At 39.6% G+C, this 17,243-nt stretch overlaps 4 protein-coding genes across 5 annotated transcripts; all 4 read left to right on the forward strand.

Moving 5' to 3' along the window:
• Positions 1 to 167: 167 nt before the first annotated feature.
• Positions 168 to 2,073, forward strand: LOC105279475 (palmitoyltransferase ZDHHC3). The gene is made up of 6 exons (XM_011339284.2): positions 168 to 302; positions 405 to 590; positions 700 to 836; positions 908 to 992; positions 1,169 to 1,384; positions 1,467 to 2,073. Exons 1-6 carry the CDS (start codon positions 222 to 224, stop codon positions 1,626 to 1,628), a joined length of 867 nt encoding a protein of 288 aa, XP_011337586.1. The 5' UTR covers positions 168 to 221; the 3' UTR covers positions 1,629 to 2,073.
• Positions 2,074 to 3,863: 1,790 nt separating this feature from the next.
• Positions 3,864 to 6,949, forward strand: LOC105279473. 2 transcript variants are annotated; one of them, XM_011339278.2, is made up of 3 exons: positions 3,864 to 3,969; positions 5,711 to 5,787; positions 6,420 to 6,949. In XM_011339278.2, the coding sequence occupies exons 2-3, from the start codon at positions 5,728 to 5,730 to the stop codon at positions 6,681 to 6,683; spliced, it is 324 nt and encodes a 107-aa protein (XP_011337580.2). In that variant the 5' UTR covers positions 3,864 to 3,969; positions 5,711 to 5,727; the 3' UTR covers positions 6,684 to 6,949. The 2 variants fall into 2 exon arrangements, with proteins under 2 accessions (XP_011337580.2, XP_011337581.2); XM_011339279.3 differs by lacking the exon at positions 3,864 to 3,969 and adding an exon at positions 3,991 to 4,290.
• A 1,885-nt stretch (positions 6,950 to 8,834) lies between these two features.
• LOC113562663 (mucin-5AC-like) lies at positions 8,835 to 12,626 on the forward strand. Its single transcript, XM_026972661.1, has 2 exons — positions 8,835 to 8,890; positions 9,686 to 12,626. The coding sequence occupies exons 1-2, from the start codon at positions 8,835 to 8,837 to the stop codon at positions 12,624 to 12,626; spliced, it is 2,997 nt and encodes a 998-aa protein (XP_026828462.1).
• A 2,713-nt stretch (positions 12,627 to 15,339) lies between these two features.
• On the forward strand, positions 15,340 to 16,922 carry LOC113562608 (the record flags this gene model as incomplete). Its single annotated transcript, XM_026972441.1, has 2 exons — positions 15,340 to 15,407; positions 15,492 to 16,922. Coding segments are annotated over 2 exons (204 nt in total), but the record flags the coding sequence as incomplete, so codon positions are not given.
• Between the last annotated feature and the right edge of the window lie 321 nt (positions 16,923 to 17,243).

Raw genomic sequence — 17,243 nt, forward strand, 5'->3', positions numbered from 1 at the left:
TACCTTGGCATTAGACGTGATTTTCATAACGGAGAAACAAGCCGTAGACGTACGCAGCTGTAGCTCTGGCTCTGGGAATGTTAATGAATTGCCTCGCCGAGGTGCATTACTGTAATCGGTACATTTGAGAAATGTGATTGTCGGCTTCAATGTGCACAAGGTGATTCTCCTTATGTCTCATGAAAAGAGACGCAGCGACTTGATGAATAACAGTTTTGACGATGGATTACGACTATATACCCTTTCACAGGGAGAAAGACTTTCATAATCGATGTTGCGGCGGAAAGCTCTGGTGTATCAAGGCAAGTTTTGCAGACATACTTTTTATTGTCAATTATTTATTGAAGTCATATATATTGTTATGTATCTTAATAAATCTAATCTTGATATATTAATACTTACAGGACATATGTGGAATCATATGTGCAATACTGACATGGCTGCTGATTATTTACGCAGAATTCGTAGTGATGGCAGTGATTCTTATTCCTACAATAAACACGGTGTATTCCAGCTTAAACATGGCCATCTATCAATCTCTCACATTCCTGGCCTTTGCGTCGCACTTGAGAACCATGTTTACCGATCCGGTAATCAAATTAATATTCAAGTATTATTTACAATTAGAAATTAGACATCTAAGAAAGATATATAAATTTTTGTTTTATTTATTTTATCTTATTGTATCTTGTTGCGCAGGGTGCAGTACCCAAAGGTAATGCAACGAAGGAGATGATACAACAGATGGGGTTCAGACAGGGACAAGTCATTTTTAAGTGTCCGAAATGTTGTTCCATTAAACCCGAGAGAGCGCATCATTGCTCCGTTTGCCAAAGGTAAATATAATTAATGTCCAACTTGAGGTTTGTATTTGTAGGACGATACATTATACTATGATCGATTGTAGGTGCATTAGGAAAATGGACCACCATTGTCCATGGGTTAACAATTGCGTGGGAGAAAATAATCAAAAATATTTTGTACTTTTTACTGTGAGTATTTCGCAAGTTTCAATATTGTTTGTTGCTTTTTAATAGGCACAATTATATAACATATTCTCGCGTGCAATTTTTTAGCTCAACGAGTTTTGAGTTATCCTAATTCATTTCATATAAATCTATTAAAATACCTTGTATGATAACATAAAACTTTCTGTTTTGCATTTCAGTTTTATATAGCTGTCATATCGTTACATTCTCTATTTCTGAGTATACAACAATTCACAATGTGTCTCAGACAAGAATGGAGAGAGAGCTGCTCTACATTTAATCCGCCGGCCACGGTGGTATTATTGTTATTTTTGGCATTGGAAGCACTTTTGTTCGCCATATTTACTGCTGTGATGTTAGGCACGCAACTGCAAGCCATTTGGAACGATGAAACCGTACGTATACACGATGTTGTTATTTTCTTGCAAGCTTACATAAGAAAGTTACAATCTATATTCATGGAAAAATGTATTGCAGGGTATAGAACAGCTTAAAAAAGAGGAAGCCAGATGGGTTCGCAACAGCAGGTGGAAATCTATTCAAGCGGTGTTCGGTAGATTTTCGGTAGCCTGGTTTTCACCTTTCACCTCGCCGCCTAATGCAAAAACGAACTTAGACTCTTATCTATATTCGGTCTGAATACTATTTTGATACATGTAACCATGACTCTCAGAGGAATATTTAATGTATATATAAAAGTTAATTATGATATATAAGTAGATTATACAGCCTGTAACTCTGTAAGGAGGTATTGTATTCAGGGAGATTACGTAACATCGATGCTCTTGTATGATCTCCTGTCCCGCGTAATGGGATTTTATCTATATCATTTCCCGAATTTTTGTTCATCACACTCGAGAAGAGAACACATATCTTTTGTGATAGCGAAAATACTGAAAGAACATCCTAAGAAATTTAATATTATATTATTATCATGTGGTTGTAATTAACTGTACATTTACATCTTTTGTAAGATTTCTATTCATTACCGTCACGGCCATATGTTTAAGTTTCTTTTAAAGTTGATACACACGACTTGTATAGATACATGTAATATATGAAACGATTTATGCAATTGTAAGCGGAATAAGGTGACGTCTTCGATATATAGAATATTATATATATATATATATATATATATATAAATATATATATATTGCATATATATACTTATATATATTTACATCTCTATCGTGAAATTTTATATTATACTTATATTATAATTTTATACTACTCGCTAAAGTGTACGAGTTCTTTTATGATGACGCTAAGGAAGTACTTAAGAAACGAGTAACAATCAGAGCCAGATTCTACTTCTCTTTATACATGTAAATTTGAACGCAAAAATGTATAAAATTTTGTGTGTGCGTAAGGCAGTAAATTTACGAAATTTCCTATTATTCTCCGTAATAACGCAATTAGCATATTTTAATCGCGCCTATAGATAAATCTGGTTCTGATAATAATCATAATACTTTATCCAAAGAGATATAATATATACTTCTAAAAATAGAGCGTATATTAAAAGAACTATTCCAATGAAACGGAAATATAATCGATATAAATACAGTGATTGCTACCGGAACTGACTGAATAGCAATAGTTGTGTGATGTTTTCAGTCTTATATCAAGACGAGTCGTATCTTGTTTTATATCTTTTTTTGTATTTGCACGAGTAAGCTTGAAAACTTCGCTCGAACTCGCTAGCGCGTTCGCTTTAGTTCCTCGTTTTCTTTTTAATTATAAATTGATTTGTGAACAGAATTTCTGTTTGATTTGGATCGACGAGCGATCAGTCGAGCAATGATACCATGCCGGCCGTTAGTTACGAAAAAGATCGACGATAATTAAGAGTATATCCTCGGTAGTGATTTCTCCATTTCGCTTTCTATCCTCACTCTCGAGACGACCTCGGTCGCTATATTTCGCGTACGCGCGTGTATCATAAATATTCGGATTTTCCTCGCGCGCAACCGAATCGGCCGGCAGTCGCACGACCGCCTACGTTCATGCGTTCGTAATCCCGTAAATTCAGTTATCCAAACTACGCTTTCGTGAAAGTAAAAGTCGGCAATTAGCATTTAATAACAACGACCTGATGTGTTTTAATCCGCTATGACTGAATGTCATGATATACCTGGTGAAATTACTTCATTACTGTGGTCCCTGATGACAAAGCGTTAATTGTTCGTTAATCTTTTAACATCTAGTACACATTTGTTGCTATTATATAATATATTTTCGTTTTCTAAGTTTCCTGTGGAATTAGCCTGAATTTACTTGCTGTCTTTGATGCTTCGATCAGCGTCCCATTGTCTAAATTTCAAATCCTCCAAAAAGCTGCATTATATATTCTCTCTTAATCAATCGCCTGAATAATTAACAGTCAATGCATCATTTCAGTCCACTTTCTTCGACTAATTAAGACTAGATAAACGAGATTTTCAATTTTCTAGCAATAGCTGTCTCAACAAATTACTATTTGATAAATGCGATGATTAGCGATATCTATATTAGAGATATAGTTTCATTAAATTACTTTAAATAAAGTAATTAACCCGCCATAAAGAGACATTGTAGAGATAAGCCGTGTAAAAAGCGTGTGCAACCGTGCAGAAAAAAACGCGTTTTCCGTTCGGCAGTGATACGTGCGGTCGAAACACGCGACCGGGCACTCGTGATGGAAGAGAAAGAGAAGAGCGCGCGCCCGCCTTGGCTCGGCTCGGCCCGGCTCGGCTCGACGCGGTACCGCGCGTTTTCCACTTTCATCGGCTTCCGTTTTTACGGACGAGAACGAGGATGGCGATACGTCCATTTCTCGACGGACGCGGCAAGGCCGCTCGGCTCGGCGCGCGCGCCGAGCGGGGACCAGCGGACGCTCGAGACCCGCTTTTGTCGCGAGCGTTCGCCGCCGCCGCCGTCCTCGCCGTCGTCGCGACTGCTCGTTGCTGGCTTTCACTTTTCTTGGCGAGCTGCTTCGGTGAGTCCTGCGAAATGCTTCTCACGCGCGATTGCCCGCGTCGGGGAGGTCTTTTCACGCGTAGACGTTCCCTGGACGCGCGCCTGGAATGCACGCAAAAATCGGCCGCGGGCCCCGATCGAGCCGGAACGCGCGACCTCTCGATCACGGCGTGGATTCCTTTTTTTTTTCCAAGTAGCGTTAGCTGCTCGACTCGACCAGGTGGAGAGAACGGTGATTTAAATGGTGACCGCTATCGTTTTGATCGCGAAAGAGGAGCTCGCAAGGATTGGTCCCTCTACCGAGTCTCGTTCTTACGAGAAGGTAGGATTTTCTTTGAAGGTAGGACGCAGATGTATATGCGATCGCAATAAAGTAAAGCAATCGCTCATGCCTCAAGAAACAAAGGCGGGTACCTCTGGTACCTCGACAGAGCGCGATATCGTGCGATTAACCCGCGAGCGTTGCCTCCGAGGCGTTTAACGCGCGAAGCGGCTCGGCAAACCGCGTGCTTCGTTACGCTTTGCCTGAACACTTTCGCTCTCGTGCCACGCGGATCATCGTGATGCCTAATTCGTCATTTTATGGCTATTTACTGATGCTCTATCTCGCACCGAGGCCTGTAATCTGATACGATGATCGGCAATTTGGATCAGAATATAAATATTAAATTCAGACCATTAACGCGAGAACGATAGGGATTCGGAGCCTCTTAACGGTTCTCGTACACGACCGCGAGGAAGAAAGAAAGTGCAGAATTGATTTTCGAGCAAACGCGATTCCCCTCTCGCGATTAGTAGTTAATATTAATTAGGATCGCGTGAAAACTTCACGGTCAATTAGATTTCATGTGATTCATTTCTGTCATCGCGACGTTGACTCAGGCGTACTAAAAGGTTCTGCATTTCGTTAACTGATTAATGTCGCAACGGGTGAGCGGTCAAGGCAGTTACATGCAGTAATGCCGCTCGATAGTATTCAGCGATCGAGTCTTTCTTCGCGATTCGTAATATCCTGTGTATTTCCGTTGCATAACTGACTCTCCACGAGGTCTATATCGTTAATATATATAAATTATATTATATATATAATATATATTCAATATATATTATATAATATATTATATATTATAATATATTAATATATATAATATATATTCAAATACAGATTTTTTGATATGTATTTTATTTTACATTATTTCCGACTATTCTTGTCTTCTTCGATTTCTGGGACAAGATTCTGGGAAATTTTAATACTTCTTATGATACTCGTAATTGAGAATTTACATAAAATTTACATAAAAGCTACGAATTTGATTTCGCTTTGTAGTTTCTTCGAGCGTTACTTTTACAAGATTCGTTATAAATAATCTGATTGCGACCTCTGCGCATTTCCTTTTACTTCGATTATTGCTTGGGATTCACTTTTTTATGCGACACTTATTAATAGGAGTATCTTACTTTATGTTTACCTTGCGAATTACACGCAACATTAAATTCACGTATCGTTCGGAGAACCTGGACATTAACGCAAGAGCACACGCTACGAACAAACGTGATCCTTTCTTTTTCTATAAACCTCATCATTAGCCGCAACTACAAACGCATTTCCGACAATGTCACGTAGCATAGCAGTGTGATTAATCCGACGAATGACCCGATTCATCGCTTTCTCTGTTTCATTGATTAGCCGAGAGAATTGTAGCAACAACTTATCATCGTAAGTCATATTATTTCGCTCACTGATCACGTTATTATTTTAGTATTTTGATCGCACGAGATGGACGGAGAAATGGAACGGAAATTGATAATAACATGGAACGGTCGGGGCATCTTATTGGTACGTATATAATTGCTATACTATTTATTAAAAATTAATAAATGCTAGTTACAGCCCAGAAGTTTCAACATGTTGAGAGTAAACAGATTTATTAAAAGTGTTTAAACACGCATCTCGAAGTTTATTAGAATCTCAAGAAGTCTCAAAGAGACACGTTTAACATGTACCTATATATAAATACTTACTAATTATAAAACCAGTAGAGTTATGGTTAGCGTATATGAAGAATTATGATTGGCATTAAGGCGGACTCTAGAAAGTAGGATACTCCGTTCTTTAGCGACAGTAATACGGAAACGTAAAAATGTAGGAAAAGTTTACGTAGTTTAATGCTCTTTATTTTCATCCATCTTTTTCATACAAAATTATCTTTAAAAAAGGAGAATTCACCGATTTGCTGATTGTCGATCGAATAATCCTTGATCACTGGCATCAGCGATTATCGAGTATCTTGACATCAGTTCTCTTTTTCAGACAGGTGATACTGAATAATGACTATCATCATGCAAAAGAAAAATAATTAAATTAGAAGAATATTTATTTAAAATTGAATCAGTCTGCGAGATTGAAGACATCAAGTTTGTAATTTTGCAGAAGACGTTAATAGTTGCACGATAAATTGTTTATTGTAGATCTTATGCTGCTTCGTCGCACTAATTGTCCTCGCATCGGCGTACGATCCGGACGACAAGTCCCTGAAGGATATCCTCCTACCCGAGGGTCAGTTCGAGGCGTTCTATTTGAAAGGTACGCAGGACGAGGAGCAGAACGCCGTGAGACCGCCGCATCTCCATGGGTCCTTTCATCAGTATCGAAACCCTGCGCTGGTCGATGCACCGAACAGCGCAGCTTACGGATTCCGTTTCGACGGAAAACGCCGCTTCAACTTCAATTAAATTATCGCGAATTGCATTCGAATACTGAGACATACTTAGGCGCTTTCGACCGGAATTGCGGTTTAACCGTCGAGGTGTGAACATTAAGGGAGTACGTCCGACTAGCGATTAGCGGTTAGCACTATTTTGCGCACTCAAGCATATCATTCGAAAGTGTTAAAGAAAATTTCAAATATTTAAGCGTTTTTCTTCAATAATGAACAAGAAGTATGGATGTCTTAAATAGGCACTTTGATATATGAAAGAATAAATTGTATCTTCTAAACTGTCAAGATTTTTTAATTATGTCCTGTAATCAACATTAACGCTCTCCGAGTCCAGCGTAATAAAATGACGCTAAAGATATCATCATCATAATGGCATCATTAATATGTAATATAAAAAAATGTTCAAATTGTAAACAATGAATTTTCTCTATAATATTTCATTGAAGAAAGATCAGCCAGAAAACCTGTGATAGGAGGGACGAGCGGCGAATTTAAAGATATCGTAATAAAAAAATAGCATATTACTATAATAATAGCATAATACTGACGCATCATACGTGCGATGAGAAAGCTAGGTACTTTCGGAAGAGTTGATCTTATCGGTATTAGCGGGTATCATTATAAAAATGTGCAAGAATACGCGGTCGTTTGGCCGCTAAACGGACAGGCGAGAGCGTAATGTGCGCTCGTTTTTGATATCCAATAGCTCCGACGCGGGAATTTTTGAGGGAACCTTGTCATCGAAGAGATATCAATACTTAATGTCATTAGAACCTGTTCTCTTTATCTTGGTCTGCGCAATTCTCGTCCCGTATTTCCCGTGGTTCGGACCACACCTCTTCCGTTACGACCGGAATCAGTTGCTGCGATACGTGTGATTAGTCGGCAGCTCGTGGCCTCACATTAGCGGCTTTTTTATCAGAACCGCTATGCCGTGTTAATTACGGATTTCTATCCGATTAAGCACCTAAATAGGAATCGATATCTATAGATCCCGATGTAACGTGAAGATAGATAGACACGGTTTTTAAGGACGAGTCGGTTTTGCGAATCGACAAACAACTTTCCACGTTTAGACGACGTGGTAGAAACGTGATGCGTTGCGCACTTGAGATGGAAAACTCATAACAAACACGCAATTAAAAGCGCCGTGCGAGTGATTTTACTTTCATTAAGCCAATGGCCTTAACTGCGACTACTCTCGCATTAAGCTGAAAAATCGAAACTTAACGAGCGAGCAGCGAAGAGCACGTTGCAGACTTTCGGCTTGGATGATGAGTATTCTTGCAACCACGATCAAATGTTACAGTAATATCGAACTTAAACGCGGAGAAATGCTTGAGAATTCTAATGTAATCGCGTTACGTATCTATATGTTTTCATCTCCGCAGTTATTAAAAGTAAATGAGCCTCTATTTTTTCAAGCAAAAGATTCTTAGTACTGTTAAATGCTTCTTCATAATTTTCTGCTGAGTCAATAAACTCGACTTCACGATATAACACACGTTACGTTACGTTTTACATTACGGCTCTTTTTTATGTTTAACGAGCGACAAAACATTACAGAAAAACTTGTAAAAACTTTTATTTAAAACAGAAAAGAGTTAAAAATATGAGAAAATTTGTTAAGCAAAGATAAAGATAGGATCCATTCTTTACCACATTTTATTCCGTGGATAAATAGAATGTAAGTAAAAAATTTATTTATCTTGATTAAAAGATACAATTCGAAATTTATTTGAAATATGGATGTGTAAATATCATAAATTGTTTAAGAAATACAATTGTTTCCGTGTAATGCACATATTTAAGAGATAACGAAGAGTTTACAAATTGCTCATTAATTTAATCAATTAATGGTGCAGGTTTGTTTACCTGATCGCGATTTAGAAACTATGTAATGTATCACTCCGCTCGGTAATAATAAGGAAATGTAGAAAACTAGAAAATTGTTCTCAATACTCGCTCGGCGAGCTTAATGGTGTACGGGCATGTGAGGGGATCATACACACACGTGTCTACGGATGCGTTATGTCTGCCTCCGCACAGAGACCGTTCTAATAGCTATGGGAGAAGCTTTAAAAGAGGTGGGTACTACCCGCTGCCTGACAGTCGTCTTCACAGTACATCAGTGAGGTGAGCGGGATTTCGTGCGAGCAACAATATGAGGATCACGTGTTTTATCACGGTGAGTGAACCGATTGTCCCCGTGAAGAAGAAGTGAGAAAAGTGAACGATGAGATGCGAACTACGCGACTGATAGCGCAAATTTAGTCGAAACTCTTTCACGGTCCACGGCCGGATGCGGATTTTCTAGTAATTTGGTTCGATATCCGTCGATGAGAGTTCACGAGCAAGTCTGACAGTTCGACACCTGGCCAGACTAGTAGATATTTCTATTATTTCCAGTTTGGTGAGATAATTAGCGATACACTCTAGTGTATACTGTGCAAACAATGTTAAGAAACGAAGGAACAAAATTAATTTGACGACGTTATGCATTGAAAAGACGTTGTTTTCATAGAATCGTTTGACTAAGATGTTATTGTACAAAGAGAAGTGTGTTTGGCAAGAAGAGAGGTATTCACAAATATTTGTTTAAAATGATATGTAACGTTGACATTCTTAATATATTTTATTTTACATGTATGCTCTTTGTGTATTTGTATATAGGTCTGCGCGTGTCTATCATCAACAGTATCCACAGACGAGATTAAACATTTAAATAGGTAAAGATTTTGATTTATTTCTGATATATATTTTCTCTCTCTATTTCATTATATTTCATACATATTTTATACGTTATTTATATCTTCAAGAAATTACTTTTTAAAATTAAAATTTGTTATTTCTACAACAAGCTTGTAAATGTAGAACTCTGCAGGTTGAATAACAAAAGTTTTGTTATTTTAAGTATCGAGTAATCAAATTTATCGCGATAACTGTCCTCGCGTTCCTCAATCGCACTCTTTGTTTCAACATGTTTGAGTAACACGAATATGCATAATTTATCAGCAACTTTTGCAGGATAAGGAAAATAAGATCGCAAGAGGAATTGGCTTTCAAAGATGCTTCGCTAGAAAGGGAGAGAAATCCCATTCCTGAACCCCATGCCAATGTATTTTCCGCCTTACAAGGGTCTCACACGCCGGTGCGAATCGAGGCTACCCCAAAGCCCAAGAAGATCCGCGAGTCGCAGCCTGGCACTCAACAGCAGCAGCAGCAGCATCATCATTACAACCGTACTCGATCGAAGCGACTGATGAAGCGTTTGAAGACCCGTTCGGTCCTCGGGACGTCACTGGACGTGGACGACAATCATCTGTCGGAGCTGGTTCCAGACCCGATTCACAAAGTACACAAAGAAGATGCCATCCGCATCGAACCCGTGGTGCGCGTCAACAAGAAGCACAGTATCTTCGATTCCATCGTGGATATTGTGCAGCAACTGCTTTCCCCGACAAAGGACGAACCGGGCCCGCTCGTCGGGCCCATACAGATACCGGGCTCTGGACGTAAGATCTACGTGCGTCTGATGGAGCCGGTCGAGGCGAGTCACGTGATGGTCCGGTTCATCACGCAGGTGCCGGTGCCGACGGCCGATTCGGAGAACAAGCCCATTTTTAGACTCCCGCCTGTTCTCCATCCCGCGGACGTGCTTCTGCGTCATGCTCACGGCTCGCATCACGGACACCACACCTTGTCAGCGAGTAACACCCGCTTTGAATCGCTACCATCGAATCGCTACCGCGTAATACATTCGCCGCCGCAAAACATCAGCTTCAACCATGCTCCCGTCAAGGAAGAAGGAGTGAAAACTCCACTGTTGCACGACAAATCGATAGTCTTCCCGAGCTCACCTCTGAAGAGCCCCACGAAGGATCTAGTGGAAGATGTAAGCGACACAGATGACGAAGATGAGCCTTTAAGGAGCCCAGCGGCGGTGCTTAACAAGGTCGAACTGCCGAATACGCGGGCGAGGCCCATGACTAATGAGCAGCAACTGCCGTTTGATCCTTCGGATGCATATTATCAATTCCAATCAGCCGAGAACATCGTAAAGGATCTGCTAAATCAGACGAGCGTCGAAAACGAGACAACCGTTGGGAATGCCGATGGTGGCACGAAAGTGCCCGCAGAGCCCTGGCACCAGCTGAGCACGTACCGATTGCCTCTCCGACAGGTCGCCCCCTTGTACCCGCTCACGTCACTGAAGCACACCGATCCTTCGAGCTCCTCCTACGCGGATACGTACAAGGTACCGAGCGACGTCCTCACTGGTCCGAGCTCGTACTCGAGCTCGAGCTACGAGCGCTACCACGATGCTAGCGCGGCGTCGGGATTCGTTTCGAGTTCTCGCGAGCATCAGGATTACAGCGCACCGGACTCTTACTCGACGCCCTTTAACAGCAAGCCGAGCGATGATTACAACGTGCCTAGCGCTTTTTCCACTCCTTATCGACAGAATGAGTTCAGCAATGTCCCAAGCCCTTACTCGGCCTCTTACGAGAATGAGCTTGGCAGCGTGCCGAGCTCGTACTCCGCCTCTTCCGAGAGGCAGAACGATCTCCTTAGCGCTCCCAGCTCGTACTCCGGTTCCTACGAGAGAGGTACCGTTCCGCTCTCATCAAGCTCTTACGAGAGCTTCCGGGGGAGGCAGAGCAGCGTTCGGGCAACCTCCAGGCCCTATGCGGCCTCGTACGAGAAGGAAAATAACAGTGAGACTGCTCCGGGTTCGCACGACGCGCTACGCGTCATAGATCCGCCTTACTTCTCCGGTTATCCTCGACAGTCTTCGGAGAACCGGGATGCCGATCGATCGTTCGAACGTACGACAACGCGACAACCGCGCTACAATCCGCGCAACATCAATGAGATAATCTCCAGCGTTGGGCAGAGCGACGAGTCTTCTCGTCTTAAGCAGGTGACATGGGGTAAGCCGAAGCCACAAAAGAGCGAGTCGCCGACAAACTTGCGGAACAGCTTCGAGATCTCAGCCGAGGTCGAGAATAGCAGCGAGAACTGGCAACCAGTCGTGTACGCGCACGAGAATGCGGGTTGGCACGAGGCATTTGCCGATCTAATAGGCCCGGAAAGTGATGGTTATCGCGAGACGACAAGGTACCAGCAACATCAACAGCAGCAGCAATGGCAACGGCAACGGCCACGACAAAAGCCGGCCGATTGGCCGCAGAAGACCTCGAGCGAAAGGGGTAAGCGGCGGGATCAACGTCAGAACGGCGTGAAAGCCGCGAGCACGCAAAGTCACAGATGCTCAAGCAAGGATGAGAGTAACGGATGCGAGCGAACGAGAGCCACGACTACTTCAACGCCAGGTCCAGAGAAGATAACGAGGATCGTCGTCGACGAGCAGACGCCGCGATCGATCACTGATTCGATCCCCGAAATCATCCCGGAGTCGACGGCGGCGAGCAACGTGATCGAGACGGATGCGTTGAAACTAGACGCCAGCACGGAGATCCCGACGACGAGCACGACGACGAGCAACGTAACGGTAAAACCATCGCCGTTGATCAGGACGACTAAGAGTTCTGCGACGAACAATTTAACGGAGAGACCAGCGCTGCTGATCAAGACGACCAAGAGTACTTCGGCGAACAGTATAACGGAAAAGCTATTGTCTTTAAGAACGATCAAGAACCCCATAGCGAGCGGTAAGGTAAGATCGACCGCGATGGGCAAATCGACGAGCGACACGACAGAAGGGAAAAGCACGACGACGTCTGCACCGAGAAGTACCACGATGAAGCCGCTGCTGCCGAAGAGGCCCATGATAATGAAGAAATCGATGCTTATAATGAATCGAAGGGGATTCGAACTGGGCAACACGACGCAGAAGCCGGCGACGAGTAGCACGACGACGAAGAGAACGTTCACTGCGAGGAAGTCGAAATTCCGGAGCGCGATCGCGAGGACGAAGTCGAGTACTACTTGATGTTGACGTTAATTAGTAGTACTTTTCCTGGGCAAGACTAACAGCGGCAAACGCGCGTATTAATATTCATTTATGCGTTTGTTATAGCGTGGAATGAGTAGCATGATTCGAAAGGATCGTGACGTTTCATGCGAGAAACGAAAAAATCATTCGTGTGCGCATGTGCATGTGTGAATGCGTACGTCAGCCTGCATCTTGCGTAGTAATCAATTATCGAGTATAACAATCATTATTATAATTAATCCATGCATGAGAAAATCATACATAGTTAATGTCGCAAACTGTCACGTAATTCTCTATCTTCGAAATTATTTGTTTGAAGAATTCAAACGAGCTTTTCATCAGGGACAAATGTTTCACGATTTAAAAGGAACCGTGTAATGATTTTATATATATATATATATATATATATATATATATCGGAATTACACGAAACTTGTCGCGTTTTTACTGAATTCGTTGTAAATAATTATATCATTACTTATCTCTCACTGCGTTTTTCACTCATATATGCAGGCTACTGCAAAATTGTCTTTTATTTTATTTACGAATTCTTTAATAAAATTACGCTTCATTTAACGAGTAAAGCAATTATTTTTTATCGATTAAATAAATCTTATAAATGTTAAAGTTAAATGAAGAATAAAGTTTTGCCATGATATGAACAAAATAATCATCGAATTCAGACGAAAGGCATAGCCATAGTTATGTGGGAGTTATCTCTTATGTATATTAAGTTATCTAATGCTATTAACTAATATCATTTTTCGAAGTTTTATCGCTTTTTCTGTATACACACATCTTGTATATTATTGTACTATTTTTAAGTTGTACATAAAAATAAAGACAGCCAAGAGATCCTTGTACCATATATTTTTAAGTTATCTGTCGATCTTTGATATTTATAGTAAGTAAATAATATTTTATATTCGGCTTGTTTCTAATTGCTTTAATTGTAGCAAGTTACATTTTGCATGACGATTGGGAAAGTAATACGGGCCATGTTGGCTGTTATTGTTATTATACTGTAATTAGAGATCCACTCAAGATGTGACGTGCAATATTAGAAAGCTCTGATGTACGTTTTAGATACATTTATAATACAGTATAATGTTAAATATGAGTGCTTAAATGTTAACATCTTCACGATGAAAGTAGGCGAGAAAAAGATCCGTTATAAAAAACGCCATGAGTATGCGACGAAGCGTGCTCTTGTCGAAAAGTATCATGTTTAATTGCCGGCGAAAATGTTGCCACGAAAATATATCAATTAAGATCCGGAAGTTACAAGTCATGTTTAATGTTTGCAATTATTAGAAGAAGTTCATATACGAGAGATATAATCATTCTGTTAGAAATTACATTAAATTTCGAAATTAACAGTAGCTTTGCAAATTTTTGGAGGTTTGGAGAATAAATCGGAGTAAAATGGATAATAAAATAAAATAGTAAAAATAAAATAAAATAGTAATGCACTTTTTGGATAAAACTCCGATTCGAATCGCCACATGTCGAACGTGTCACAGAGATTTATCGACGAAGTAAAGAGCGAATGATAAGCGACGCGCTTTTCAAGGAACGGCCCTTGCATTGATTATCAAATGGTTTTCCATTCCTCGGAGATCAATGCGTGAAATTAACGATCGCGATCACGATCCGAGCGGTCACGCTGCGGCGATCTTCGCCATTTCTTCATTCGTTTTTCTTTTACTATGGTCGGAATCGACACTGGAAAATGTGCATCGCATCGCTGATCGCAGAAACGCGTATGTACATGCACGATTCTGAACGTTTCTTTCTCCTCTTTTTCAGTCGATTTCACTTTTAATTGGCTCCTGCACGTGTCGCATTTAATTAAACGAAATAGTCCCCCGTTTGTGCTGTTTGTATCCCTGAAGATGCTATAATCTCCGAAAAAAGACGTGTCTCCTCTCGATATTCGCTTTATCGCTGGAGATTTCGCAGATTCCTGAAATTTCTCGCGCTTGTTCGGAAAACTGCTTGGAGTTTTTACACAATTTTCACGTACATCTCGTGAGAATCCACGCGACACACTAAAATCACTATCTTTAAATCACCCAGCAGATTAATCGAATAAAATAATCACGGTGAAGTACGTTGTCACTTGGCGAGTTAATGCAAATTTTTAAATGACAGATTAGACCTACGTGAAAACGATGATTTTGCGTTCCTAGATTAACTGCTAATTGCGAAAATTTCTAGAATAAAAATCCGGAGCAGAAGGATGTGCATCGCAATATTCGCGAATAGTAATCGCAAGTGATAGTACTGAATCCTGTGCATGCTGGGCGGAGTCTCGCGGAATACTTTGCTTAACGATGCGTTTCTTGCGGATTGCGCTATATAAACGTTCGCTTTATGGCTGGTCGGCGCACAGAAGATACCTAGCGATTAGTCGAAGCACTACAAGAAAATATTTGTGGAGCCGGAGCGAGCACAACGACAATTGTTTTCTCACAATGAACTGCAGGTTTCTGGTAAGGCACGTTCGCTATAACATCTCAGATTTAAGTTTTAATTAAATTTCCTCAAATTAAGAATCTAATTAATCCGATCTGTTGTGCATAACTCGGTTCTTTTATTTATTATCGAATGTAATATGTTTAACTTAATGTTGTGTGTGGTGCTTTAATCTTTTATTTAATCGAAGTTGTTTATTTAATAACGTGACTAAACTAACGTAACGATATTTTGTTTGTTGCAGTGCAGTATTATGTGCCTGATACTTCTCCTATTATTATTACATGAACCGACTGAATCGTAAGCATTCGATTGCAAATAAATTTGAATAAAAATAAAGGGACATTTTATATAAAAGTTTGCATTTTATATTGTTATTTTCAGGAAGAAAGTGGTGATACACGTTCCCTATCGGGTGAAAAGTGTGAAACACACACATACGATTTACAAGATAATTCCGCCGGATTATCGTAAAGCAAAACACGAGAATGAGGATGAACACGACGACGATTATCGATAATGCGTACTTTTCTAGATTGTAATATTATAGTTATTATTTATACGAGTGGAGCAAATCCACAAAAAAGTCATAGTATTATATAGTAATTAAGTACCGACTCACTTAGCTCTTTGTCGCTTTCTTATTTTATATTAAGTAACATTATATATGTAATATATATATATATGTAATATTATCACGTTTATCTATAAATATAAATAACAAATAAATATTAATTAATATTTCTTCCAATAACCTTAGACCATTGTAAATGAATAACATTCAGCATATGAATGAATAAATTCTTTTTATTTTTAACATTAAAATATAATCATTTTGAGAGAAGTCACTCTGGTATATTTTATTAAAATTCCATTTTCGTCTTTCTACACTTGTATTTATAATTTCTTCTTATAAATTTGATAATTCAAGTACACGAATATTCTTGATATTCTTATTTTAAATAATTTTAACTGAAAATTATAACAATGCGTTCTTATCATACTGTGAAATAAATATTTAACAATATTAAACGATTTCTGAAATTCTATTTGATTTTGCAAATGCGTTCTAATTGTTAAATCTTTCGGATTTTTCTGTCCTTTGAAAGTGAAAGTGTCAAAAGCAGGCAAAACAAGTCATTCCACCGTGACACTGAACTTGGCCTGAACTGACATTTTCGCGGTTTATTGACCTCGTAATTTTTTTATAAAACAGCATCAGTTATGAATCGGTGGATGAAGCGTATCGAAGGAAGGAATCAAGCGAAAGTGATCAACAGCCGTGAACTGCATCGCGACACCACGGGATTCGCTTCGATGAGAAGAAAATGGCATATAAACGGCGATCCGTTGTGGACAATGTCAAACGACGATTGACTATCGATAATCGCGTTCGTGGCGATCAGTTGTGCAACGATTCGAAATAAATTATCATGGTAATGAATGGCAATTAACAAAATACCGACGAAGCAGACGAAAGCCACGCGTGTACTCACGCGTGCGGGAATGTGCAGGATTAATTATATTCGTATTTACTTATTCATATCGCACATTCTTCGCGATCGAGAGTGAAAGTTCAAGTTTTACATTTACATGTGCACGCAATACGGTATCCAAGTAAACGCGAGATTCCGAAACGTTTATTTTTAAACGTTTCTGCACGGCTGCTCCGAAGTACCAAATATTGAGTTCCAGATGCCTTGTATCAAGTATCTATTATCAAACATACTGATTACTGTAACCGGCAATTCGAATACTACACAGTAAAAAATAAAATGTTAATTTTAACATTTTTTGCATGTCCCAGAAAGTCCACTCTAAATTTTAAGTTAAAGTAACTCATTCGTCATATGTTACTTCTTGACAAACTAGAAATGTTAAGTAATTAACACAATATTTTACATTTATTTTTGTTATTGTAACTTTAAGTGTGATGTAAAAATAACATACAAAGTAATTGAAAACTACATGGAAGAGAAGTTACAATAACTCATCAGAAAAGTTGATAGAACATTTTCGTTCATACAATATGAACATTTACTTTTTGTTATATTAACACATGATAGTAATTATTTCAACTTAAATTATTTTTGATAGAAACATTTAATTTTAGTAAATTTGATTATTTTATATGTC

This window comes from Ooceraea biroi, chromosome 9, assembly GCF_003672135.1.
Source record: "Ooceraea biroi isolate clonal line C1 chromosome 9, Obir_v5.4, whole genome shotgun sequence".
NCBI classification, from domain to species: Eukaryota; Metazoa; Arthropoda; class Insecta; order Hymenoptera; family Formicidae; genus Ooceraea; species Ooceraea biroi.